The sequence below is a fragment of the Poecilia reticulata genome, chromosome 11, assembly GCF_904066995.2.
Source record: "Poecilia reticulata chromosome 11, P_reticulata-male-v2, whole genome shotgun sequence".
Taxonomy (NCBI): Eukaryota; Metazoa; Chordata; class Actinopteri; order Cyprinodontiformes; family Poeciliidae; genus Poecilia; species Poecilia reticulata.
This window is the reverse complement of record NC_088840.1, coordinates 10,114,184-10,141,637: the sequence shown is the minus strand read 5'-3', so window position 1 is coordinate 10,141,637 and position 27,454 is coordinate 10,114,184. Positions and strand designations below refer to the sequence as shown.

Here is a 27,454-nt window from a genome sequence, read left to right as displayed (position 1 = left end):
TCAAATACACAAAATATCTTTATTTTTCTGCTGACAGATTCTTTTTCACAGATTAATGACAAACCGTAGAAACTAGAATGACATTTTTTCTAAAAAAAAAAAAGAAAAAAGTAACAGTCTATACTTCAATGCTGCACAACAATATGCAATAAAAATTATGTACAAATTCTCACAGCACAAAGAAACCATTCCTCACGGACATTTTACACAGTTGAATCGGACAAAATGGGATAGGCAGGGTGAAGATACACTGGGCTTAAGAAAGTGCTAGGCAGTGAAGCAATGTTTAACATTTTGACATCATTGGTCACAAAATAATACTGTGATGGCTCAACGGGCTGCTGTAGACAGCGAAATAAAGAATATTTAAGTATCAAAAGGGCCCTGAAATATTGCACTGCAACAAACACAAGATTTCTCACAACATAATTGAAAATGAACTAAAACAACTCTAAATGTAGTGTATTCATAATTCAAAACATATATATAGAAATATAGGTAGGTATTACATTAAATTTCCTTTCATAATATGAGGAAATGTGATTGAACGTCAGTAAACTTTGAGCCTCAAGTTTGGGCAACTTTGGTACAATATGGGTAATAACAGAGTCACAACCTCTGCAGTCGATTGTAATTTCTTCAACTGCATTTGAATTTGTAGCAGTATGGTTATTTTTTTTCTTTTTCTGTCCACATTATTGCAGGGTTGGGGTTAGGTCATTACAGGTAACAGACATTTAGCACAACTCTGACAAAAACATGGTGGAGCTTCACTGCTGATTCAGTTCCACTCTTTGGAAATGGAAATGGTACACAAGTTGCATAGTTGCATGTAAATCTGCAGCTACTATACACTCCGTTTTAGTAAAGCTCAACCAAGATTTTGTATTTTATTTTATTTTTTTTGGGTAGACATTTTTAAATAAGTCTTAGCATCTCTTCAGGTACAGAAGAGGGAGTTGACAACAAGCGGAGAGGTGTCAAGACACAGCATTTTGGCCTCTTTTTAGTCTCTCCTGAGAATACTGGGATAAGGGACACTCGGGTGTGTGGTTCTGAGGTCTGAGTAACAGTCCATCATAGCTGTGTTGTCAGCTATGCTCTGCCTCCGTTCACTGTGCTTCCTCCTCGCGCAGAAACTGGAAGACGGATGAAAAGTCCTTGTTGGCGTAGCCGCGAGAGCACATGACTCTGTAGATCTGGTGGGCAAGGGAACCCAGGGGGACGGGAGTCCTTGTGTTGGTGGCAGTGTTCTGGGCTAAGCCAAGATCCTGTACATTTGAAAAGTAAAAACACAGAGTCAGAAAGATTACTGATGATGGCTGTAAATGAGATACAATATTTACATAATTATAAGAAGTGCCACAGCAAAACAATATCAGATTTGCCATTATTTAATTACTAGCCATCCAGAAAGTCACCTCTGACAATTTAGGATGGATCATCACGAGTAAAAGATTTAGAAAATCTTTGTATCATTTGCATAGTAGTTAGGTGTAGTAAAGTATTAATGTAAGAAATGACCCAAGGGAAGTTTGTAGTGTCAATTAAAGTGGCACCAACAGGTTTTGAGGAACCCCCCAAACTACCTTTGGCTACTGAAGAATAAAATTCTTCCATTTCAACAGAAAAAGGACCAAAACATATGAAGTAGACCACTGAAGGAAAACATAAAATATTAAGGGAGTTTACTATGTAAAAAAGAAGAAAAAAGAAAAGAGATAAAATGTGGAATAGTGATGTAAACTGGAGACCTAGAGAGTAAAAGGCCTGCTGCCATGAACAATTACAAGCCTGTTCAGCAACACCTTAGTTCAAGCTAAACTCAACAAGTCCAGTTCAACAAAAATGTTAAACTTTTTCAAAGCTGCTCAAACTTTTAATTTCCAACTTTTTCTTTTTAAAAACAATAAATCAATTTGTTCTTAAAGGCTAAAAAAAAAGTCCAAAAAGACAGATGATACAGACCTAGAAATAATAATTCGATGCTGTAACAAACAATCGGCAAACAAAATCTCCCACAATAAAGACAGGAAATACCTTGGCCATCAGAGTAGTCCCAAAACCACCTTGGTAGTTGTTGGCTGAGGGGACACCCTCCATAACTCCAGGGACGGGGTTGTATGTGTCACTGGACCAGCAGCGACCCGATGACATGTTAAGGATCTTTGCAAGCAGCTTGGGGTCCAAACCCAGTCTAAAACAGGACGGACCAAACAGCAGTCATTATCCTCTTTATAGTTTAAATTCATTGACTCATAAATTCATTTAAAAAGGAATGGTTTGGAAAAAATTTATAATTTTTTTATGACATATGAGTATATTATCACATATTTATTTTAATCTTTTACCAACTTGGCATGAGTTAAAATAGAAAAGCTAAAACAGAAAATTGGAGTAGTGATTACTTAGAGAAGACGACCTTGAGCCAAAGGGATCATTTTCAAGGCTGTGAGAAGCAAAGCGAGTAAAAATTTGTCTTCTGGTGATTCCAGTGACCTCAGTTGAACCTTAAGCCAGGCACTGACCATTCCTCAGTGTTAATAGCTGAAGCCTTTGTAATGCTGGCTAATGCAGTATTGATGTCCACCAACAGAACTATCCCTCATCAACGCTTTTTTTTTCCAAGAAAGAGGAGGAGAAGTGGTAAAGCAGCACAGGGGAGTTGTAAACCTTGCCGTCATATCTCAAGGCAAACCGTTAGCTCCGCTGTCCAAAATGCTACAATAGACTTCTTGGATGCACGACGGCAAATCTCTGGGCTGTGATAATGAGCGGTAAAAAAGCTACCAAGAAAAAGAAGAGACCAAACCTAGGAAAAGAAAGCACAGAGAAATGAAGTGCCAACCATTACAGCAGCAAGGGTGTAACCGTAGCGCCCGTTTCGGGCATTCAGTGTGCCAGTGGAGTGCAGCTTTTGCAAATTACTGATTTAAAGGCCACTGTAAAGTTGGCCACATCAAGTCCTAGCTGTTTTAGTTTATTGTTACTTACAGGCCTGTAACTCCATTCTGCTCTCAATATGACGATTAAACCATCATAGGTCCTTAAAGCCAGCAGCCCTCCCTCCCTTTTTCCACCTGGCTTTCATTCTGCCATTACAACCACAATTTTATTATCTGTCTAGTAACTAATTAAGAAAAGGGATTGGAGTGAGTCTCTCTGTCTCTCTCTTCCCCCTTCATTGCTTATGTTTTCTCCCAGACACTCTAATTTTTATTTTTATTAACCACTACTTTTGGAAATGTGGCATCAGTGACTGTGATGTAAAAAGCAATCTCACTCAGCCTTTTTACTACATGCCTTAACCAATGCCTCGCCGTTTCTGCTTCTCCTCTGCTCTTCCTTCCCCCCTCTCCATCCCAGTTGACACCTTCCTGTCTATGGACTCTTGGGGACATATGTTTGACATCCAAGTCACCCCCCGCCCCCTGTGTTCAGCTTATACACTCACACACACACGCACACACACACACACACACACACGCACACGCACTAACACACACAGACGAGCAAACAGGCAGCCCCTCCCTGCGTTCTGGGTCAGCAGCTGAAAAGGTTACTGGCTGAGCTACAATAAAGCGGGTCCGAGCGCACGGATCGTTTGTTACGGCGACCAGAGAAGCTGACGGGGAGCTGTTGTCCTCTGTTAACGATAAATCAATGATGTTCCCTCTTGTTCCCTTCACACACATACACATACACACACACGCACACCCACACACACTCAGCTGTGGTTATTAGCCAACGCTGTAGTGTTGCTCTTCGCCTGTGGTAATTTGCGTGGAGAAGAGGACATGTCACGCTTTAACAAGATCGACATGGATAAACAGACACGAACGCGTTGCCTTGTAATGTTGCTGCAGATTAAAAAAAAAAGGGAGATGGAGCTACAGATGGAAATAAGAGGGGAGGGTGTTTATGGGTTTCTGAGCTGGGAGCGCTGGCAGGTGGAGTTCATTTGCAGCAGCGATATTAAGTGTCTGTTTCATCATGATTAGCTTCTCGTCCTCGTTTGGTGCCACACGAGAGGAAGCCCGGCCCGTTCCCCATTTATTATTTCATTAAAGCACTAACGAGCACAAACGCACAGACAAACGTTTACTATCCCACTTATAGAGACAATAAGCGTGTTTATTGCTGATGTTTAATCTTTATCGCAACATATGCTCACCATCTCTCAGTAGCTCATCGGAGAAGAGATGTGAGATGCATTTGCACTTGTGTTCTCTCAAACAGAGATGTTTATGAGCTTTGGTTTCTTTTAGGTACAAATGAGGCCTTTGCATCAAACACTTTGCGGATGTATATCTCTATACTAAAACGACACCGTCGCTCTATTAGACGATCATTTGTAGCTTCTTAAAGTATCGTGAAAAAGTATTCACATCCTGTCAAGATCAAACCGTGCAGGATGCATTGTTTATTTTAATGATATTTTATAAGATAGACCATCACAATGTAAGTAAAAATTGCAGTCTGGTAGGAAAATGAAACAAAATTAAAACGTGTTTTTGCTTTACTGTAAGTAAATCAAATATGAATGGAGTGACAAGGTAGATGTGATAAAGAATAGGAATAAAAGAAGAAATGGATGCAAATCAACATGGTTGCTGTGTTGGTTTGGGAATGTGTGTGTTCATAACTGTCATGCGCTGCCACTCCTTGGACTATGTGCACATTATGCTCTGCTGGAGACAGCCAGAGCTTCCATTTGAGTTTAACAAATTAACTCCAGGAAAAGAACAGTATGTGTGTGAGTGTGTTTCATGTGCATTTTTTAGCATGAGTAAGTAAGAAGACACACACAAATGCCTATTAGGAAACGGCTGCTCCATCAGGCCTGAGTTCAGCATGATAAAATGTTATTGCCATTGTCCTGTAAATTAGCTGTGAGCGCTCGTTCTGCCTCACATTGGACCGAATCTGTTGTGTGCCTGAACACACATGCGCCTACGAGAGCTTCTTAACTGCGTAAGAGGCAGGGCTGCAATGCAGCTTGGGAGATTTACATAGCGAGTTCTCTCTAAATGATGACAGACTTTGTCAAGCCCTCTAATAAAAGCCCCGGAGAAGGTGGAGTGAGAAGAGAGAGAAACAGAGGAATAGACGGCCACACAATGTTTGTATGCTTAAACTATCAAGACCGCATATGAGTCACTCTTTCATAGAAATGAAAATAATTCATTTTGTGATGGGATGGAGCAGAAAGAAATTCTTTTTTTTATTTACAGTCGCACTAATGACATACACTGAGACAACTTGTACTACTAGAAAATGTGTTTTGGATATAAATCAGAATCTGTGTGAGAGTGCATGTTTCCAAGACAGTGAGGCAATGTGTAAATCTGTGTTGTTCGCTTAACGCCTCCATATTTCAGAAGCCTCGAGAAGGGATTTATGTGAGGCTGCTCATGCCAATTTTCTTCCTCTGTCTCAGTGCAAATAAATCAGGCGCACTAACACAGCTGCACAGTGCAAAGAGCAATTCATTTACACTCACACGTGCAAAACTGGATGCACACACACACAAATCATTTAAAAATAAATGATTTGAGATCTGTCTGACTGTCTGTCTGTCTATGTATCCTCAGAGTCAAGTGGAGAAAAGGCTTTCATTTTGAAGACTTCATATCCCATCATCCTTCAGCACCATCAGGATGAGGCATGAGTACTAATGGGATTTCTAGGTGCTGTTCAGTGGCGGGGGTTTTGCAGGATTCAAGCAAACGCTCCATCAGCAGATGTAAATCAGACTGCGGCTCCACCCCCTCATCCGTCTTGCTCTAACAGAGGCAGGCTGCTTGGACTTGGGGAGTGGTTGACCCCTTTGCACTTCCATAAACCACACCAACACAGAGAACATTTCCAAACCTGTATCGAAGTACATTGTATTTACACTAAATGTACATGAAATGTTTATAAGGGTAATTACTTTTGATTATTTGCTCATAATCCAGGATTTAGCTGAGGAAGGCCATCTGCATTTACCAATTGGTTTTTCTACGTACCTACTAGGCATGCTAACGCCATGATCCAAACTGTGGTATTTTTACTGCAGGTTATTATATTGCGAAACACTCATAACGACCAAAGCCAAGTCCTCACAAATGTGCCCATCTGCTTTCATCTGCATAAGCCTTTCTCTGTAAAGTGAGAGCCAACACTAAATGTAGCAGGTTAGCATTACATTTGCTTCAAGTACCTGATGCCTAGGTTCATGGTCTCTGCAGTCCCAATCATCCCGATGGATAGCAGCATATTGTTGCAGAGCTTTGCTGCCTGCAGGATTGAGAAAGACAAAGAACTGCTGATGCTTGCACACGGCTTGCACAACTTAAAGCACAGAATCCCTGTTTATTGAAAACATAATGATAAATGTGAGAATATTTTAAAGTAAATTGTACATGCAGACTAATAGTTTAGTCAGTAAGAAACTATTTTTAAGCTGAGACACATTCACATGTGGATAATGAATAATTCCTTTATCCAAAAAATATCCATACTATCAACTTCCAATACAAATCATGTCTTCAACCCAGTTTATGAGCAGTTGTCTTTACCTGTCCTGTGCCAACTTGTCCACAGTAGATGACATTAGCGCCCATGCAGGTGAATAATTCCTCTGCAGCCTTGAATTCTTCTTCCAGTCCACCAACCATGAAGGTCAGTTTAGCCATGCTGGCAGCCCCAACACCTAATCAAAGACACCACACACTTAGTTCAGTGGAGTTAAACAATTTCAAAATAATGCAAACAGTGAGCATGATGATTCAAGATAATCAAGCCAAACACGCATCATGTAGATTATTTCACACAGAGTTTATATGCATCCACCAATCTAGAGCTAGGTATGTTTAAAAAAAACAAAAAAACAAAAAACTTACTAATGGAAGACCTAAATTAACCAGATAACTTATTTTGCATATCAACTTTTTGCATGCAAATTTATGCATTTATGTAGAATAAAATACAATGTTATTTTTTACAATATTATTGAGAACAGAAAATACCTAAATCTAATTTCACACGTTTCAGTTTTACACCACATAGAAACTTGGCTCGAAAAACTCAACACGACTTTTTGATTTTTGTGAATTAAGATCTGGGCAGGAAGCAAATTTAAATCCTCGGAGCAAAAAAATGAAATGGTAACGCTTTACTTAATGCAACCTTTGTACTTTCCTGGATGCGCATGTGACACTCGCAATGAGACAGACATGTTAAGTAGCGGCGCACCAGAGGGACTGAGCTATCTTTTAAAGGCGACTGTTGCCATCATCCATTGCACAGCCCCCGTGGGAACCCTCGCCTTTTGTCTCGTCACCCCTCCACTCTCACATTCACACACACACTATTCACGTACACACAAACAGCTGGGCCTGAGGGCACCCCTCGTTCCTGGGTGTATCGGTGACAGGCGTGAGGGGTAATTAACTTTACACTTTATCATGTTCAATTAGGCGTCCCTCCCCGTGCCTGATGGCTTAAGGAGCTTGCCATGCTGTACCGAGGCGATCCCACCCCACCTCCATCCCCCCGTTTCCCTGAATGGGGTCCTTAATACAGAAAAAAAAAAAAACCTTTTCACAAGTTTACTGTTGAAACTGTAGACTATAAGCAATGCTGTGGTGGTACAGTTTATCCCAAAAATAGTATTAAAACAAACACATGCAAACAGAAACCATACAAAAGCCTTGAGTAGAAAAACTAGTCCAGGTTCCATGAAAACTTTTCATATGGATTATAAAGAACTCTTTCCCTAATTTTGTCTTGCTAAATTTTGGATGAAACCATTTTTAAATTTTTTACTCCTTTCATGTGGTTTATAGGCACACTGCTCGGATAACAGATGTTTTAATCAATATTTACACTCTGTGCACAACTATTATGCTTATTAAACCTTATTTTTGTGGATTACTTCTATCAATCATTAAATACAGTGCTCATTGTTAATCTAAAAATGTCAATAAACCTCAAACCTCAAATGTTTAAGAACGTAAAAGTGAAGATTTGGTTTTCTCAGGATAATATATATGCATGCAGAACTATTGGGCTACTATTAATGTGTATAAATATTATGCAACCAATCATTAACAACTCAAAACATCCCCCCAAAAACATCCATCCATCCGTTATCTTACAAGCTTATCCCAAGAGGGATTGCGAGGGGTGCTGGTGCCCATCTCTAGCGGTCCCCCTAAAATAGTTTAACATTAAAAAAAAATAAAAATAAAAATTTAAAGAAGCGAGGAGTACTTGGATGCATGTGATGGACCATTGCCCTGCATAAAAATCATAAACCTTTAAAAGATCAAGATTTCTTACTGAAGAAAGTGGCTAAAAAAACAGTAGAAAATGTGAGAGTTGATTTTGAGCTCATCTCCAGTCTGAAAAGGTCCAGCCAGCTTATCTTTAATAATACCAGCCCATATCAGAACTTCACCTCCAACTTCCTGGTGTCTGACTTGGAGGCCAGACCTTCCCTCCTTACACAAATATGAATCAGCTGTTGTACTTAAAACAATTAAGCATTTAAGTTTTTTCAGCTCAAAGATATGTCTAAAAGTGATAATATGGTCAACATACTCGGAAAAATTTCTGATAACAGATTGTATAGAAAGGACTGCAGCATGTCTTCAAATTAGTATTTGAAGGCAGTTCTTAAAAAAAACAGGCCATTTGACTAGCAGAGTACAGCAACGGGTGGGGAGAGGGCAGTGCTCAACTACTCTGTGCTTTATGTCACTTTGGCTGACATCTCATTAAACTTCAAAACACAAAGAAAATGCATAATGGAAACCAGCAAAGTTTTCATTTTGAAACTTTGCTAAAACATTGGCATACCTTGGTATTGTTATCCTGTCTATCCCTATCTATAGCCATGACCAATTTCCATTTTATTTCTTTGATTAATGTTTTATAAAACCCGTTTGGTTTGTTTCACACAGAGCAAAAATGATGCGGAGAGAAGATTGAGTCCAAATCTCTCTTTAGGGTGTCATGAAGCTCTAATGAAAGGCGTCCAAGTACTGAAAACCTAATAATGTGTGTGTTAATAATTAAAAAGGAATTACTAGAACAAAACAATGGACTTTAGTGCAGAGGAAACAAAGGAGGGGATTTATTACACATATTTTCACTGCCATCAACAAAAAACATACACCCCTCCCCCAATCCACCTCTCTAATTAGTTGTGCTGTTGTCAAGTGTATGACGACACCACTGTTAGTATCTGCATACTTGTCAGTGACGAGGCGTCAGCAGGTCATTAGGGCCATATAATGAAACCTAAAGCCCATGCTGCAGCAGCTGCCTGTAGGCCAAAGCTAACATGTGCTTAGCATAAGATCATCACAGAACCCAATAATACAAACACACATGTAATAGATTTTTTCCCCCATCCTTTACTGTTGTATGATAATGTGTATTACATTTATAACCAGTCTACAAAGTTCAGTTGAATTTAATACTTGCCCTTTAAGTTAACTTAATTGGTTTCATCAGACCAAGTTTGTGGTCTTATAAAACCACAAAATAATTTTTTCATTCCATGAATTGGCCAGCATTTAGATCAAATCGCTATGATCAGCTTCCCTGTTGCTGCTGAAAAGTATAGCTTTTCCCACACCATGATGCAGCCACCACCGTAGCTGCATCGTGGCTTCACAGTGGGGATGGTATGTGCAGGGTGATTTGTTCACCAAGTGTCAGTTTTCTGCCACGCGTAGTGTTTTGCACGGAGCCAAAAATAGCTCAATTCAGGTCTTCCTGAACCAGATGGCCTTCTGTCACATTATGCTTCCTATGTCCCTAGCAAACTTTAAAAGCAAATTTGTTACCGCTCTTTTTACAAACACCAGATCTTTGGAGTGCAGAACATTGTTTTGAGAATTTTACTTCTACCTATGTTGTAAACTTTTCATTATTTTATATCCATTTCACAATTTTACACTCCTGCCATGTACACATGCATTTTACTGTATCCCAGTAAAATACATTGATGATTGCGATAGTAACGTGACGAAATGAGTTTGAGTATTTTTCCAAGGCACTGCACTTCTATTTTGTTTCCGAGTCATTATTCTGCAGGGTGAGCCTCACAAATGCAAATGCATATACAAAAACACACACCCACACAGAGCTGTGTGACAACTGTGCAGGTTCATTAGTGCAGATCACTGTTTGCAGACGACTAAAGAGGAGATTATTGATAACACAGCCAACGCGCCGATCAATATATCTCACTAAGGAGAGTAAAGCAGAGAGTAAGAGAGTAGGGAAGGAGAACGATCTTTCTCTTTCTACCTCCCAGCATCCCTCCCTCAAATTAACTAATCACCCATAATAAGCTCTTATGATCTGTAGTGGATTTCTATAAGGAGTGACACTGGGATGATGGAAGATCCTTGTAGGTGGAAGAATAAGACATCATTAGCATAGCGGTATGTGTGTGTATGTGTCGGCATTTTTAAGCGTATGAGAGCTTGCTCGTTGTGCACGGACTCAAGCGCATTAGAGACGTGAGATGTTCAGGCATTGTCTATGTGCCGTGTGTGCTTCCACTGTACATTCATGAGGGGGCTTCCCGTTCTTGGGCCTGTCCTGTCAGAGACGGATTAAAGAGGAATCCTAATGAGGCTTCCTGAGTGCCGGGTCTGCTGGCTCATCCATCCCAGCAGGAGTGACAGTCCTGGATCGTTAGCACTGCACAATTGCACAACGCCCCCTAGGGGGAGGAGATGAGGACTGGTGGTTTGTGTGTGTGAGTATGTGTGTGTGTGTGTGTCCATGTATAAGAGAGAGAGAGTGTTTGAGCAGAGGAGATGTGGAGAAACTGGAGAGAAGAATAAAATACTAAGAATTTTAGTATAGGTCTTTAAAATGGCTAATGACTTGAAGCATACCAACAAATTAGTCACCAGTGGCTTAATGACAAAACAGTAAACATTTTCAAATGAACATCATGTAGTCCAGATCTCAGTCGCATAGAAAAGTAGTGGCAAGAGTTAAGAAGGCGTGTATGAGCGACGTGGCTTAAAAATCTGACTCTGTTACACCAGTCCTGTCAGGAGGAATGGGCCAAAATTTCCACAAATTGTTGGAAGCTTGTAGAAGGATAGCAAAGTCTTCCTCAAATAATTCAGTTCAAAAGAAATGCTACAAAATGTAAACCTCTGATTTTAAAAATAAACAAATCTCTAATTAAGGAATTTAAAAAACTTTTATTTTTTTCAGTATTCCCAAGTGACCTAAAACAGAAAAGGTTTAGTCTGAGTTAATATCAATGAAAACCAATGGTATATTTCATACAATATATGTAAACATATGGCTAGCAAAATGGAATTATGCTACAATTAAGAAAGTTCAAGCAGAGACATATAAAATTAAATCTGGGGGGGGGAGGGTGAATAAATCTCTTGGGAAAGGAGCCACTCTTTATTTTGTCACTTTTTCCACTTAACCCTGTCGCAGTGGGAAAAATTTAGTTGACTATTTAATGGGGTTTGATCACTGAAAAAAAAGCCATCTAACTCCAATATTTTCAAACCACGAAAAAGATTGCTGCTCTACCAATAAAGACCCACTGTAAAATTTCCCTTAGGAGAATTAAGTGGAAAAAATGGAAGTGGCAATAAAAAGTTCTTGTGTGTCAAGGATTGTGTGTGGCCCATGCAAGATAGCTTGAAGCTCTGAAGTCCTTTATTAAGGGAAATCAAGTTAACACTCCCAAAGTTAAACTCTAACAGGGCAGATGTTTAACAGCAGGCTTCAATGACAGCATTATGAGATTCAAACTGGTTGTGTGAAAGCAACAGAACATCACAGAAACAACTCTGGTTTGGTCTGATTGTAATGAATGCCAGGTTCATTAGCACTTCTTTGATTATTCGCAAAGGAATCAACCGAAGCAATTCACGCCAGCTGCATGACCTTTTAAAATTCTGCTCTCTCTGAAGTGGTGCACGTACAAAGAAAGTATATGTGTGTGCATGTGCGACACGAACAGGTGCATTTTCCACAGTTGGTAGCCAATAAGACGTCATCTGGAGCTTCTGAGGCTGTGTCTCAGAGTTATGAGGAGCATGTAAAACCAGTAGCCACTTTTTATTGGTGGTAGGTTTAAATTAAAGTAGATTTGTTGGATACAAGGCGGCACAAACTACACTACACTGAGAAGGATGCCACATGATGCAGCGTTCAAGAACTCTCCTTCCTGGAGCACCTGGTAAAAACCATGATAAAATCTTTAAAAGTAATTAATCTATTATTGCAGTTGCATCTCACACTGAAAATCTGAGGACAAACTAAAAGTTTTTAATTTGATAACATTAAGTCAAGTTAAAAAAAAATTGTGATGTATCATGATTTTGGGGGGAACAATTCCCTGAGCGACACCTATTGGAACCCTAAATGATTCCCAAAAAGCAACTCGAGCAAGAGCTGTTATAGAGAAACTGTACTTTTAATGGTTGATCAGGACTTCCTGTTTATCAAAGGTATACGAGTACACTGTGACCCAGAGGTACAATTTCTTTAAAAAGGGAGAAACAAGAAAACATATCATTCAAGTAAGGGATATTTGTATTGATGTTTTGATAAAAAAAACAAACAAAAAAAAACAAATGTTCTCCTAAACTTGCACGAGTCTATAATTAAAACAACAGTTTAAAGGGAACAGTGATAAACAAGACGGGATGTAAACCCAAATTTGTGCAGCGACCATACATTGTAATGGTCCATGGAAGTCAAAAAAAATATAAAAATCTTTCTAAACCTTATTGTTGGTGACTCCAACATGCAAAATAATCCTTATTATTTCTCCAAGTCTCCATAACAAGCATAAGATCTGCCTACCAGTTGCTTAGATAGTATTCCAGTAAAAATTATTTTCTGCCCTAATACTACAAATTTGCGTAGTTAATACAGTTCTAACTGGACTTTAATTACAATTCAGTGCTTTTGTCAGATAACCTTAAGACAGTCATTCATCGTGAGCTAAAGAATAGTAATGTGGTGGAGGATTTGTAATCCTGTGAGTCCAATTCTCTTCCTAAAATTGGGGACTTTATTAGACTTTATGACATCAACTCAACCAAAACCAAAACCCAATAGAAATGCGTGAACTGAAGAAAAGAGTGAATTCTTTTCAGAAACACAGTTCTTGGTTGAATGAAAATCATTTCATTGGACCTGGAGTATAGATAATTTTGGCCTTAACCATATTTAAATATATAGTCCAGTTTATACTCTGCTGTTTCCTGCTACATTTTTTAAACTATATGCATATGCAAGAATGCCTGCTTGCTGAAACATTCTCATATTTACACAGAAAGGGGCCTTGGCATTTTTCTGTGATGTACTCTGTGCTTGAGCGAATGGAGCTTGAATGCTTGTTTGAGCTGGTGGGGGTAGGATGTTTGCCGACCAACACTACAGCCTCATGTGGTCCGCCATTATAATTACACCGAAGCGCAGATTTTTTTTTCTCAAACAATTTAAAATCCCAAATAGGCCCTGTAAAACACGCAGCGGATATCGAATAAATATGTGGATCGAGGTTGCGCTGTAACCAAAAATTACTTGTGCACACACAAGCAAAAAAAAAGAAAGAAAAAAAAAAATCAGCACTTTCAACTGTTTTTCTGCCAACTTTACTAATGCTTCTCTGTTGTGTTAAAAACAAGCTCTTTATCGACTGCACTTAACGAGCACTGAGCCATGAGAACCGACTTCAGCACACAAATACTCCATGAGAACCTTTGAGCAACTGGCCCACAGAGGAAAGTTTGGGTTTAGGGGCAGGGAGGAGGAGAGGATAAGTGGGATAGGAGGAAAAGGCTGAGGAGAAATTAGAGCTTTTTGGATTAAAGCTCTTGCTACAACCATGTTTGCAGTTCCCCATGTATTGACTACTGGGTCAGCTCTCATGATCATCATTATTATTATCATTATCATCTTCAGTAACTGCTCTATTCCATAGGGGGGTGGATGGTCAATGCCAAGTGACAGGTAGTGGAGAGAGCGGGAGAAAGCTGCAATCAATCCTTTCCCTGGCCCAATGAGACTCATCTAGGATAAAGCAAGTTAATAATGATCCCAATTAGGCTGTTAGCAGGAGAGGACACACACAAACACGCATACACTCTTACTTTTACACACGCGCACCATGATTGGTCCTCTTTTTTTGATGAGTGACATAAAGTCTGAGGTTAATGCTATACTTGACAGTCAGTGACTCTTTAACTCATATGCCAGCTGACTTCTGGTTTATACACGCACACATACACACAGCAGGTGACATAGGGGCAAAGTTATAGGGCCCCCCAGCTGCTGTGGGTCTAACTCCATCTGGAGCATAGGCAAGAACCCCCACATTACTGCCCAGTTATCATTCCCATCCCTGGTCACTTCACCGCCCTACACCCTCCTCTCTTCCACAATCCATTCACTCAGACCTCTCTGTCAGAACTTGTCAGTAGGGGGCTTGTTATGCTAATCTCGCCTTTGAACAACTGACACTCACACAAACTGGTTGGCCAGGACAGATCGCAACTGTACCACCCCCTGCCTGTCTAAAATGATTGCTTCAGGCTAATTATAATCCAAATAAACAGCCGGCATGCATCCAGGTTCAGCTTTGTAAACAATTAGATCATCACCATAGATTAGGAAGGTTTAAGAGCAGTTATGATTGTGGTAAGTATCAAAAAGATTCATACAGGGCTAAAGAAAAAGTGAAGTTCTTATAAAGTAAAAGACATATGTTGGATTCTGACTGGCATTACTGTAAAAGTCATAACTTTGAGTCCAAGTTGGAATAGATTTAATTATATTTCGCCGTTTTGTCTAGGTGAACAAAACAATGAAACTGAGTGATAAGGCAAGTGTATTAAAAAATAAAATAAAATAAAACACTCTTGAAGTCAAGTGCTACGGTTCCATCAAACGTCTTGGGAAAATTCCACATTTAGTATTTACTCAGGAAACATAAGGAACAAGATGTCCTCAAAACAGTCATGATATTATACAATAAAAGTAATTGTTAGTTACTTATATTTTTCTTATGAGCTTTGAAATGCGTCACAGTTTTCATAGAAGTATTAAAAGAGAGTAAAAGTTAATTATTGCCTTCGCAAATGGTGGGACAAATGACTGCTGATTTAATATAGCTTAGAGATCAAGGAAAAAGTTTCATCATTCAGTCTGATACACATTAAAGATTTATATTTACTGAAATTGATCAAACTGATATTGTCTAAATAAACGTTTTCATTCCGTGACCGACATCTTTTCAGACGACACTTCAAGTCTGTGGGATTGGAGACAGGAACAGTGCAAGGAGAATATTGGCAGCTTTGACTGACAAACCAACTGGTGCCAGTCTCAGCCTGAACAAGCTCTTACAGGCTTGAGGATGACGTTCAGACTGTCAGCAAATGACATATTGGAAAACCTGGGTTGTCTTGATGTGGTATGGATATGATTAGAGTGGTGTTTGGGCTCAACCTAAAGAGGGAGTTTGCTAAAGACTGGGAGACCTCACAAACAACCTTTTTGCTTTCATTTGATATCTTACTTTCCTAGCGCTGGGAAAAAACGCAATGAAAAGGGTTTTTAAGGCTTTTTTAAAGTCTTCGAGCGTTAGCGGTGCGGCAGCCCACCATGGGCACAGACACAAACACAGGCATTTTGGGTAATTACCGCTAACGACCCTGCCACTTGTTAGACAGACCGTTTTTTTTTTTTTTTCTTGCCAATGCTGTGCCAACACCCTGAGCTTGTGACATCAGAGCTCGTTTTGTTGTGGGCAGCTTTGCATGCGGACGTTTTTAATGAGACCAGACAGTAGCAGACGTGTGTCCGCACAAACATTAGCAAGCCAAAAACAAAGTTAATCTGAAGGTCCCAATCTGAGCGTGAATGGTACTGTTGCAGTGTTGCAGTATGATGTTTTTATGAAGATAACCTCACCGCAAGGATGGAAACTGTTTAATTCGCGTAAAGAATATTAAGCGTTGTGCACATATGTACACAACACTCAATACTGAATTATGGAGAAACTTTCTCAGGACCGAAATCTTTACGTCTAACCATAAATGCCCAATTGGAAATAAGCCTAGACTCTGACTGGACCGTTCTAACATATGGATACGCTTTGATTTCAACCACTCCATATAAGCTGTATTTATGCACAGGGTAGCTTGCCTCCAGAAAGGTGCAATCTCAAGTGTTGTGAAGGTTTTTTTTGGAATGTGCTCCATCCATCTTTCCAATATACTATAACCAGCATGCTTCACCAAATGGACGGGGATATTCACTTTTTTCCACATCTTTATGGCTTGTGGTAAACCTGCAAACAGGACATTTTTCTGAACCTTTTCCATAGAGGCCATATCTTTGGAGTGCAAGACAATATGTCATTGACAAATTCTCACTCCTAAGCTTTAGATCTGTGCAGCTCCTCCAGAGTTACCATGGTTTTTTTTTGTCTGCTTCGCTTAATAATTTCTGTTTATGTGAGTTTGCAAGGTTTCCAATTGTACAATGTCCTTTCAGCGTTTTAAATGATGGATTGCATGTTTAAAATGTTTAAAGCTTGTGATATTGTTTTATAACATATTCCATTGTTTTCATGATGTTCATGATGCAGAGCTGATTAAACTAAAAGCATTTGAGCAGAGCTACACGCTACACTTTGGAACAATTGGATTATCACACTTTTTATTTTACGCTGCAGTTACGTGCTGCATTGTGTTGGTCTACTAAATAAAATGAAGCTTGTGTTTGCATCGTAGATAAATAGATGGCTGTGCATGAGTCTGGGCCATGAGGATGCAGCTGGCTCTTGTGTATCTGAAGCCAAGTCGCTGGTCACTGTGGACAAATGGAAAACCAGCATCATGAGAAAAAGAAGAAAGTGAGTTTCTTTGATTACCCTCATTTTAAAAAAAAGGGGTTATGACTCTGCAATTTAGATCCCACAGTTGAGAGCCAAACCCCTAGTGACGCACAAAACCTACAAAACAGACTTCAGCATAAAATATGCCACCTCACAGAAGACAAAGAGGAATTTATTTCATATCAAAATAAATTCTATAATAAAAATTAAAAAAAACAGAGAAACCACAAGACTACAGGGTGTGACTTAGACAACTGAAGAGCATAGAAAAATAATCCTGTTTCATGTTTTTTTTCTCTTGGAGGACTAAACCAGCTGTGATTGGACAACACACTCCTGAAGGAGGATTCAATCAAACTTTAATAACAGTATGTTGATCCGTAAAGAATGCATAAAAAAATCTTCCAAAACTAACAGTATTTTAGCTTAGAAATTGTTGATTTTCCATTTTTTTCTATTAGTTTCCAAACTAAATGCCTACACGTGACTTGAAGAGGTATTCATACCTGTTTTGACGCTTCCTCTTTCACAGACAAGGCAGGTCAATTATTTACACCCAAGTGATTTGACTACATTGGATTTCAATTAGACATGTTAGATAAAAATGCCCTAAATAAAAATGTAATTTGGACTTTACAGACTTTTATTCACAAATAATTTTTTAGGTCCATCACATGTCAATAAAAATATTTTTGAGTTTTGTGGTTGCCACATTTGAAAATGGAAAGTAGTTGTAGAGACAGGAATACTTTAGCACAGTGCTGTAAGTAGACACGAGTCAAACTGATCTGATAGTGCCCTGTTTGGGTAGGGTGCCATCTCCTGGTTGTAGTAAAGCATGTAACAACATATTCCATCCAGAAATAAGAAGCACAATAAAGAGGGAGAGGGCATGTATGGAGAGAGATTCTTCTCTGGGAAATTTTCCAGTGTTCATCCACAGAAAGGTACTTTAATTACAGGTCTGAGTGATCTTATTAATGTCACACCATCATATCTCTCTAGAGAGGGCTGAATGAATAAACTCTTATCTGTAACAAAATATCCACACAGTAAATCCGTATCCACCTCTGGTATTTCTGCTTTCAACAAGACGTGTATATAGGAAAAATAAAAAACAAAAATCACATATCCCAAAAGCAAAACTTACCTCTGAACATTTTCTTGCCGCTACAGGCTAAACATGAGCATGCTAACAAAGAGCGTCTGCAGTGCTGGCTGCAGAAACCAGAGAAGGCAGGTAAATCATTGGTCATCTCAGGCTAGTAAAAGAGGTTTAGTTAGGAGACTCGGGAGGAGGAACCCTCACAGAGAGCTGCACACACAGACCGTGGACTGGCTGTAGTATGTAAACAGTGCATGTGTAATGGGGAGCATAACAGGCTTAAGGCTCTGATCTCTCTAACTGCAGTCGGTGTGTTCTCCAGACGCCACCTGGTAAACAGACCAAAAAGGGGCTAGGTCTGTGTTTATGCGAATAGAGACATGCACTGTGCACGAGTTAAAAAGTGAGGGATAGACAATGAGAATAAATCATCAGTGCTACTAGTTTTGAAAGAGTTCCAGGGAGCAGAAACCTGTGTGTGAAAAAGAGAAAGAGAATAGGAGAAGAGGGGTGGATGGACAGTTTAACTGCGATGTATCTCCTTCATGTCTTATCTCCCTCCTCTCGTCTCCTGCTCTCCATGTGAGAGCAGTTTCTTTCTACTTTATGACTCTTTATCTGACATGAAAGGCACTAACATGGGATAGCCGCCATTACGGCTCCATCAACATGAAAAAGCCCTGACACGGGATTCTCCACAGCGGCTGTGCCCATTAAGGACGACTGGCGATTCTGTGCTCTGTCAAGGAGCCATCACGAGTAGACAGCGCCAACATAATGAGGACTTAAAACCTTAACCTTGCCTTTAAGACCCCTGGTCAAAAGAAGCAATAAAATCCTCATGAGGGCACATTGGCTGGCCTGCTTCATAATTACAACCCATGTCCAAGCACTAAGCCAGAAGGTAATATAGTTTAGATATACAAAAAGAGTATAAGGGAGTTCAGATCCAAGGCAGAGGGGTCATATACTTAACTTTTCACACAACCTGCTAGTTATCAAAATAGCTGTCAATTTTTGTATATATCACACAAATCGCTGCCTTCATGTTTTTAAAGCTCAATGTCTGACCATCCTGATGAAACTCAAACAATTAAAAAATACATGAACTTTTAAAAAAGATCCCAATATCGCTTAATGGCGTCATTGATATTTAAGTCAACACTACAACAGTTATGCTGCTTTCTAAAATAAGGGAAGTCAAAATTTCAACCCAGAGACATTTCTGCAATACATTTAACAGGTGAGAATTATTATGTTTTAGAGCCTGAGTACATATAAATATTGAAAAAAAAAAAAACACAATCAGCCTTTTCATTGCTCTCCTGAATAACAAGAGCTTTTGGTTTCATGCTCCTCTAACATGGAAAGGCGCTACCATTTATGGATGATGTGTTGCTGCTTAATGGCCGTGCAGAAAAGGACTGAGAGAGCACTCTTACTTTCCTGACAGATTCCTGATGCAAACAAAATCTGGAGGAACTTAGTAAAAATTAAGAAGACTGATTTGTTCTCCGCTCCTAAAAAAAACCAGTGTGTCTTTTTGAAGCACGTTTTGGCCCTTGGATTATTCAACAAATATAATCTTTGCTTCAAGTGAAGGAACAACCTAAAATTGACAGATGGGAGAGTAAGCACATAGTCAGTACAACGCATAACTTGAGCAGTGAATCAGCAGCCACACCAGTAAAGCGACCAGGGATGTTGATTTTGGGGATACATGAAGTTCCTCAATTAAGAAAAGGCATCGATTTCCATTTGTTTTGACATTTTGTCTGACTTGTATGGGTCCAAAGCTTCTGACGACACATCCCAATCACATTTTTAAAGAGCATCAATAAATGCTCTGTGCAAAAGGTCCCTCTGCATGTTTATTAGCAATTACACAGTCTTTTCTTCTGTGTCTGAGCTAAGTGGATGATGGACTGTGTTAGAACATTTTAAATTCCTTTCCAAACCAAGTGTGTGAATCATAGGATTGGCTAAACAACATACTTTTTACCTTCACCAAGAAAAAAAAATGACTGTGTGAAAAAATCATATATTTTCATGATAACAATAACTAAGAGAATATTGCTTTTTATTATGAAAAAAGTGACAAATGAGATTGTTACTTTTCCGGTTTGAATATTTTTTTTCTTTTACACGAGGGCATCAATGCATAAATAAAAAGTAAATAAAAAATAATGAGTGCAATTGCTGAATCCTGTTTATGGGTTGATGTAACTGATGTACTGGTGAATGATTACTGCAATAAATATAAAAACAAATTTTTAAGGCCATTTAGCCCATCCCGACTGTGCCTGAAGTTTAAAAAGATGTTTAGGGCCAGCTGCCAGCAAACAGGTTTGATCGCTTCATTACTGTTGTGTCGTTAAACCCTCATGAGTCAAACAATTACTGCTTATGTATAAAAAAGCCAACGGTCATGTCATTTCATTCACTGTTAATATATTTTACACCGTAACTTTACAGGTCTCTAAAATAAAGTATTATGATGGAAGTATTATGTTTTTTTGGAGGAAAGGGGGTGCTGATGGCTGTCCTCATCAGAGTTACAATGCTGGTCATACCCGGAGGGAAAAAAAATTACAACCTTAATGTTGGCAAACTTTTTGTTTCTTCTTGAATTACAAATTTTCTCATAAGGAGTCACGCACCACTGCTGTGGATAACAGGCAGACTGTGTTCACCACAGAGAACTTTTAAATCCTTGGGTGGGGTAGTGGTCTAGGTCTCCACATGCGTGCACTCAGAGTTCGACTGAATCATCGTCGTATGAACTCACTTTCAAGATAAATATTTTTGCTCCAACATTCATCTTATAGGTGGGCGGTTGTGCTGTGCATTTATGCCCACATTTGCTGTGGTACACAAAGGTTGTTAAAATCATCACCATCATCGAAGCTATTTAAAGAAAAGTATGTACACAAAACATTTGGTGTTATTGTTTTTTGTTTCTATTTTTCCAACATATTTGCACCTCTGTTGGGTTTAAAACAAGCATCTGGAAGAAACATAAAGCTTCTTCACATGACGCAAAACAAAATGTAGTCATTTAATCTTCTGCCTACATTCAAAAGTCATCACTTGAAACTACTATACAAAGAAAAACAATTCGTAGAATTGACCTTCTTTAAGTCTTCCCCCTTTGAATGAAACAAAAGTCAAATTAATGACAATTTGCAAATTTTTTAGGCAATCAGAATAGAGGCTCCTGACCAGGGAGAATTGGGAGCATATATTTTAAGAGGGCATTTTCAAGATTTAAATTTGACAAAGAAAAAAAAAAAAAAGGATTTTTGTTTTTAGATGTGGATCACTGGTTCAGATATCCCTTCCAAAGTAGCTGTAATTTCACCAAAAGACAAGAGACTGAATACAAAAACCATACTTATTAATTTGTTGAAAAAAAAAACAAAAACCCATCCCTCTCCTTTCAACATTATAATTACATGCCAAAACACATTGAAATTTGATGATGTAACGTAACTTTTACGGATCACAACAATGTGTTTAATTAGGCACTATGAACAAACCCTTACCTCCTGACACTGGAGCATCCATGAAGACGGCGCCCATCTTCTCTGCCGCTACTGCCATTTCTCTAGCAACAGCAGGATCAATTGTTGAGGAGTCGACCAGCAGCGTTCCCTTCTTCACCTTCCTGAGAAAAGTTACATAGGTCACACTTATATTACAGGTACAGCTTTTTCTATTATATTTATTGTTATTATCATCATCGAGCAAGAATCTGCCTACTTCAAGATGCCGTTAGAGCCCGTGTAGACTTCTATGACATTTGGACTAGACGGCAGCATTGTGATGATGCGGTCTGCTTTCTCTGCCACGTATGCAGGAGAGTCCACCACCTAAATGTCAGATTCATCATCATCATCATCATCATGAGGGCAAAATGAATACGGTTTGAAGTAAATGAGTTGTGCTGGTTTTCAAAGAATATGTTGCTACACGGACATTTCATAGTTACTTACAACATCTTACCTGGGCACCCAAGTCCTGCAGCTCTTTGCAACATTCTGGGAAGACATCAGTAGCAATGACAGGATAACCGTTTTTTATTAAGTTCTTGGCCATGGGACTTCCCATATTTCCCAGACCAATAAAGCCCACTGGTGTCTTTGAGGCCATGGATCTTGTTGATCCTAATAAAAAAAGAAAAAAAATAACAATGAAGTTAAGTGGACATTGGAGATGACTAACATCTCCAATGTCCAGAGGGATTTCTCTGATTAGCAAATAATTACAGAATAAGTACCACACAAAAGCTGAGGGTTTTCCCTCCCAGCTACATATTTAACAAGAAATATGTTCATTTTGCAGCGAGTCTTTGTCCTTTCATTTTCATCAAGTCTTTAGCAGTTCTGCCCAGATTAGCTCACAATATAGTCCAGTGAGACAAAATCCAACAGACAAGACTGGAAACCGGAGGTGAATCAGCCAGACAACAAAAAGGATTAGACCTGGATAAAGATACCCAAACAATGAGCTTAAAGTAAATTCAGCCAGCTTTACAACATGCTAAGTAAATACTGTCACGCTATAGTTTCAAAGCATTTCCAAACTAACGTATGTCCATCAAAATTTGCCAAGAAACTTTGTTTTCAAGTTTTAAACTTTGAGTGTTGCTTCAGTAACAGACTATGGAAATTTACTAAGGTCATGTTGTAAACAAAAATAGCTTAATAGAGTCTCCAGTCTAGTCGGTATGTTGTTTAAGCACATTGTGGACACCAAAAATAACTCAAAGTATGCATCTCATCACACTTACATTTCTCCTAATATTTTTTGGTCTGATTTTTTTTTTTGTCTTGTCCGACTGATACAGTGGTATATGACACTGAGCTGTATGTGAAAATGTCTAAGTTGTCATAAAAACATGTTTGATAGCTTGCAAGGCATTCGTTATCTTTAAATCAACCCAATAAATATTCAAAAGAATGTTGTGAATCACACAATTGTCGAGGGCCAGTTAATTAGAGTCTATGAGGTCTTCCAAAATTAGTTGCCAAACAGCTAATATACGATCATAACATTACATTAGCTTAAAATCCTTTCCTTGAGATTCAGAAAAAAAATTTGCTCTGAGTAAAAGCAGTGGTTTCCAAAACCTGTTGCTGCCGACCAGAAGGTTGACCACACTTTTCCTTTCCATGCCAGAAAAACAAATTTGTACGTCTTGAAATATTTCCGGTTGTGAAAAACACATAAGTCATGGTGTGAAAAGTCCCACATCTCTCTTGTTTTGACAATACCATTTTTAAACTGCAGTTGGCAAGTGATGAGCAGCGTGACTGCAGCACCCTGCTGCAGACTCTACCCAAACACACAGACAAACCAATGGACCAGCTACTATTAGTTTGTTCCCCTCACAGTTTCACTCTGAACAGAAGAACAACCAAACAGGAACAATTTACTGTGCAGTATACATTTGAAACATGGTACTTAATTTCGTGGCTGTTTATTCTAAACTTTAGCTTAAGCATACATATGAAAATCAAATAATCAATTTTAGTTAAGAATATTTTTATTTATACTTTGTTTATTCATATTGTAAATACTGCAATACTTTTACTTTAGGAAATACCCCTCAATAAATTATTGCAGTTATAATTTCAGATTTGGTTTAAGATAAACATTCATTACTCTTAAAAAGTCGTCTTATGCAGCCTATTGGGATATTAGTACAATACTGAAATATTACAGACAGGGACTTTTGCTTTATATACAGTATTTGCACATTGCCAAAACTCCGAGAAAAGTATTCTTAGTTTTACAAATGTGACATCTTAAATGTAAAAGATTTTGGTCATTTTTGCTTTTTACAATATAAAAAACCAAATTGTTTTTATCTATGTGATTAGTGATGAGTACTCGATGCTATTATAGTTAGAGTTAGAATTTCAAGCACTGAAACGCTCAGCAAAGATTCTTGCACACAGCCAGTAAAACTTAAGCATTTGTGACATTTAAAACCTAATAACGCTCAGCCTTAGAGAGTTTTAAAACAACTTGCTATTTAGCAGGTATGGACCCTGTATCTCTGTGCGCACACCTGGTATGCAAATACATAATGTACTCAGGGACATTGTGTCCGGGCTGCAACATTAACACGGACTCCAACTCTTCATACTTTCTTCTAAGGGCTAAAGCTAGCTAACAAATTGAAGTAAGGGGCATTCCATTTGTATTTATCACTGAAGCATATTCCCATGAAGGGGAAATTACGTCACAACGCAAACGAATACGTTACCGAAGACATGCTTGTTCCACCTGAAGCATATTCTCCGGGACCCTCTAAACAACGCAGCCATGCTTCTCTCCCCCTCGACCTCGGTATTTGGTGACAGCTGTCAAGCCAGGAAAGCCACAGTAAACGGTTATGATTCAGTGTCTTTTGGACCAATAGCAGCGCCGGATCAGTTATCCGGACCAATGGGAGAAGAGCGAAGGCGGGACATCCTGTGATTTTACTTGGAAGTGCCCTTTAGTATATAATTTTGCTACTTTATCCAGAATTAATTACAATTTGGAAAAATCCCTGGTCATCCATATAGGATTATAGATGCATGCAAGAGTTTAGATGTGGTTTTACCTCGGAGCTGACGGCACGTAGTTGCAAAAACCATAATATTATGCAGTATTTTATTTTGAATGGATAGAAAAAGAAAGCTAATTTATATTTTATCATAAACAATAAAAGTTTGTAATGATAATAATATATTGGCGTTGTTTCTAGTCGGGGTGTTCTGGTTACCCCCACCGGTGTTATGCCCAGAAAAGCCCCCCTGCCCAAATTTGCATCCCCTGTCGCGGGAGCGCGCATCGCTCTAAGCTCTCGCATATTGACGAGGAAACGGATAAAAATATGACCGAAGAGGAAATTTTTAAGATATTTGTAACATTATCACGTTTCCTAACCATGTAATCCCTAATACGGTGGGTTTTATTTTGCAAATTATTTGAAATAAATACGGTTTTTACACTTTTATTGACACATATGAGTCGAACTTTTTTTCAGTCCGTGTCTGTTGTAAACGTTCTCCGCAAATGGTTTGAAATTCTCTGCTTTGTCTTTTGATATCATAATAGCTCAAAAGCATTACAACAGAGACCCATTATGTAGAACATTTTATATCATGCTTCACTTCTAGTCTGTTAATGTAGGAGGAAATGCAACTTAATTTATGAGCCTGAAAATATTGGCATCCGTCTTGTTGATATGAAACTTATAGCATTAGCTCAGAGAACAAGTGTAATTACGTAGAAGAGATTAAATCATTTCAACTCTTTATTTCCCCCAATTAGCACAGGGATGCATGTTTTGGCAATATAGATTTTGAGCCTGCCACAATATGCATCCCTTCTTTATTCCCCACAAATATTATCCTATCGATATAAAACATGTACCAGCAGTTCTTGGAACTACTCAGATTATGTAGAAAAAAATATTTCACTATTAACTCTTGAATTCTTTAAATTAGCACAGGGATGCATTTTTGGACAATATGGATTTCCAGCCTGCCAAAATATGCACCCCTCTCTATTCCCTTCAAATATTATCCAATTGATTTAAAACTTATAACAGCATTTCTTGGAGCTACTCTCATTATGTAGAAATAGTTATTTTACTTTTAACTCTTTATTTCTCAAAGTTAGCACAGGGATGCATTTTTGGGCAATATGGATCCCAGTGCTAATTTGAAGAATTGAAGAGTTAAGAGTGAAATAACTTTTTCTACATAATGAGAGTAGCTCCAAGAACTGCTCTTATAAGTTTCAAATCAATTGGATAATATTTGAGGGGAATAGAGAGGGGTGCATATTTTGGCAGGCTGGAAATTTGCCCAAAAACGCACCCCTGTGCTAATTTGAAGAATTAAAGAGTTAAGAATGAAATAACTATTTCTACATAATGAGAGTAGCTCCAAGAAATGCTGGTATAAGTTTTAAATCAATAGGATAATATTTGAAGGGAATAGAGAGGGGTGCATATTTTGGCAGGCTGGAAATTTGCCCAAAAACGCACCCCTGTGCTAATTTGAAGAATTAAAGAGTTAAGAATGAAATAACTATTTCTACATAATGAGAGTAGCTCCAAGAAATGCTGGTATAAGTTTTAAATCAATAGGATAATATTTGAAGGGAATAGAGAGGGGTGCATATTTTGGCAGGCTGGAAATTTGCCCAAAAACGCACCCCTGTGCTAATTTGAAGAATTAAAGAGTTAAGAATGAAATAACTATTTCTACATAATGAGAGTAGCTCCAAGAAATGCTGGTATAAGTTTTAAATCAATAGGATAATATTTGAAGGGAATAGAGAGGGGTGCATATTTTGGCAGGCTGGAGATATTGCCCAAAAATGCATCCCTGTGCTAACTTTGAGAAATAAAGAGTTAAGAATGAAATAACTATTTCTACATAATGAGAGTAGCTCCAAGAAATGCTGGTATAAGTTTTAAATCAATAGGATAATATTTGAAGGGAATAGAGAGGGGTGCATATTTTGGCAGGCTGGAAATTTGCCCAAAAACGCACCCCTGTGCTAATTTGAAGAATTAAAGAGTTAAGAATGAAATAACTATTTCTACATAATGAGAGTAGCTCCAAGAAATGCTGGTATAAGTTTTAAATCAATAGGATAATATTTGAAGGGAATAGAGAGGGGTGCATATTTTGGCAGGCTGGAGATATTGCCCAAAAATGCATCCCTGTGCTAACTTTGAGAAATAAAGAGTTAAGAATGAAATAACTATTTCTACATAATGAGAGTAGCTCCAAGAAATGCTGGTATAAGTTTTAAATCAATAGGATAATATTTGAGGGGAATAGATATGGGATGCATATTTTGGCAGGCTGGAAATCCATATTGTCCAAAAATGCATCCCTGTGCTAATTTAAAGAATTCAAGAGTTAATAGTGAAATATTTTTTTCTACATAATCTGAGTAGTTCCAAGAACTGCTGGTACATGTTTTATATCGATAGGATAATATTTGTGGGGAATAAAGAAGGGATGCATATTGTGGCAGGCTCAAAATCTATATTGCCAAAACATGCATCCCTGTGCTAATTGGGGGAAATAAAGAGTTGAAATGATTTAATCTCTTCTACGTAATTACACTTGTTCTCTGAGCTAATGCTATAAGTTTCATATCAACAAGACGGATGCCAATATTTTCAGGCTCATAAATTAAGTTGCATTTCCTCCTACATTAACAGACTAGAAGTGAAGCATGATATAAAATGTTCTACATAATGGGTCTCTGTTGTAATGCTTTTGAGCTATTATGATATCAAAAGACAAAGCAGAGAATTTCAAACCATTTGCGGAGAACGTTTACAACAGACACGGACTGAAAAAAAGTTCGACTCATATGTGTCAATAAAAGTGTAAAAACCGTATTTATTTCAAATAATTTGC

General features: G+C 38.4%; 1 protein-coding gene across 1 annotated transcript; it reads right to left on the bottom strand.

Moving 5' to 3' along the window:
- hibadha (3-hydroxyisobutyrate dehydrogenase a) lies at positions 1-24,415 on the bottom strand. Its single transcript, XM_008421634.3, has 8 exons — positions 24,283-24,415; positions 22,014-22,174; positions 21,771-21,880; positions 21,554-21,675; positions 6,564-6,697; positions 6,206-6,282; positions 2,041-2,197; positions 1-1,271 (listed from the first exon to the last, which is right to left on the bottom strand). The coding sequence occupies exons 1-8, from the start codon at positions 24,341-24,343 to the stop codon at positions 1,113-1,115; spliced, it is 981 nt and encodes a 326-aa protein (XP_008419856.1). The 5' UTR covers positions 24,344-24,415; the 3' UTR covers positions 1-1,112.
- Between the last annotated feature and the right edge of the window lie 3,039 nt (positions 24,416-27,454).

What these genes read in the sequence shown, in the direction of transcription:
- hibadha (XM_008421634.3), bottom strand. Translation starts at nt 24,343, where the DNA reads ATGGCTGCGTTGTTTAGAGGGTCCCGGAGAATATGCTTCAGGTGGAAC. An exon ending in GTGGAACAAGCATGTCTTCG is followed by an intron (nt 22,175 to 24,282) that starts GTAACGTATTCG and finishes TTTTTTTATTAG; the next exon opens with GATCAACAAGATCCATGGCC. An exon ending in TGCAGGACTTGGGTGCCCAG is followed by an intron (nt 21,881 to 22,013) that starts GTAAGATGTTGT and finishes TCTGACATTTAG; the next exon opens with GTGGTGGACTCTCCTGCATA.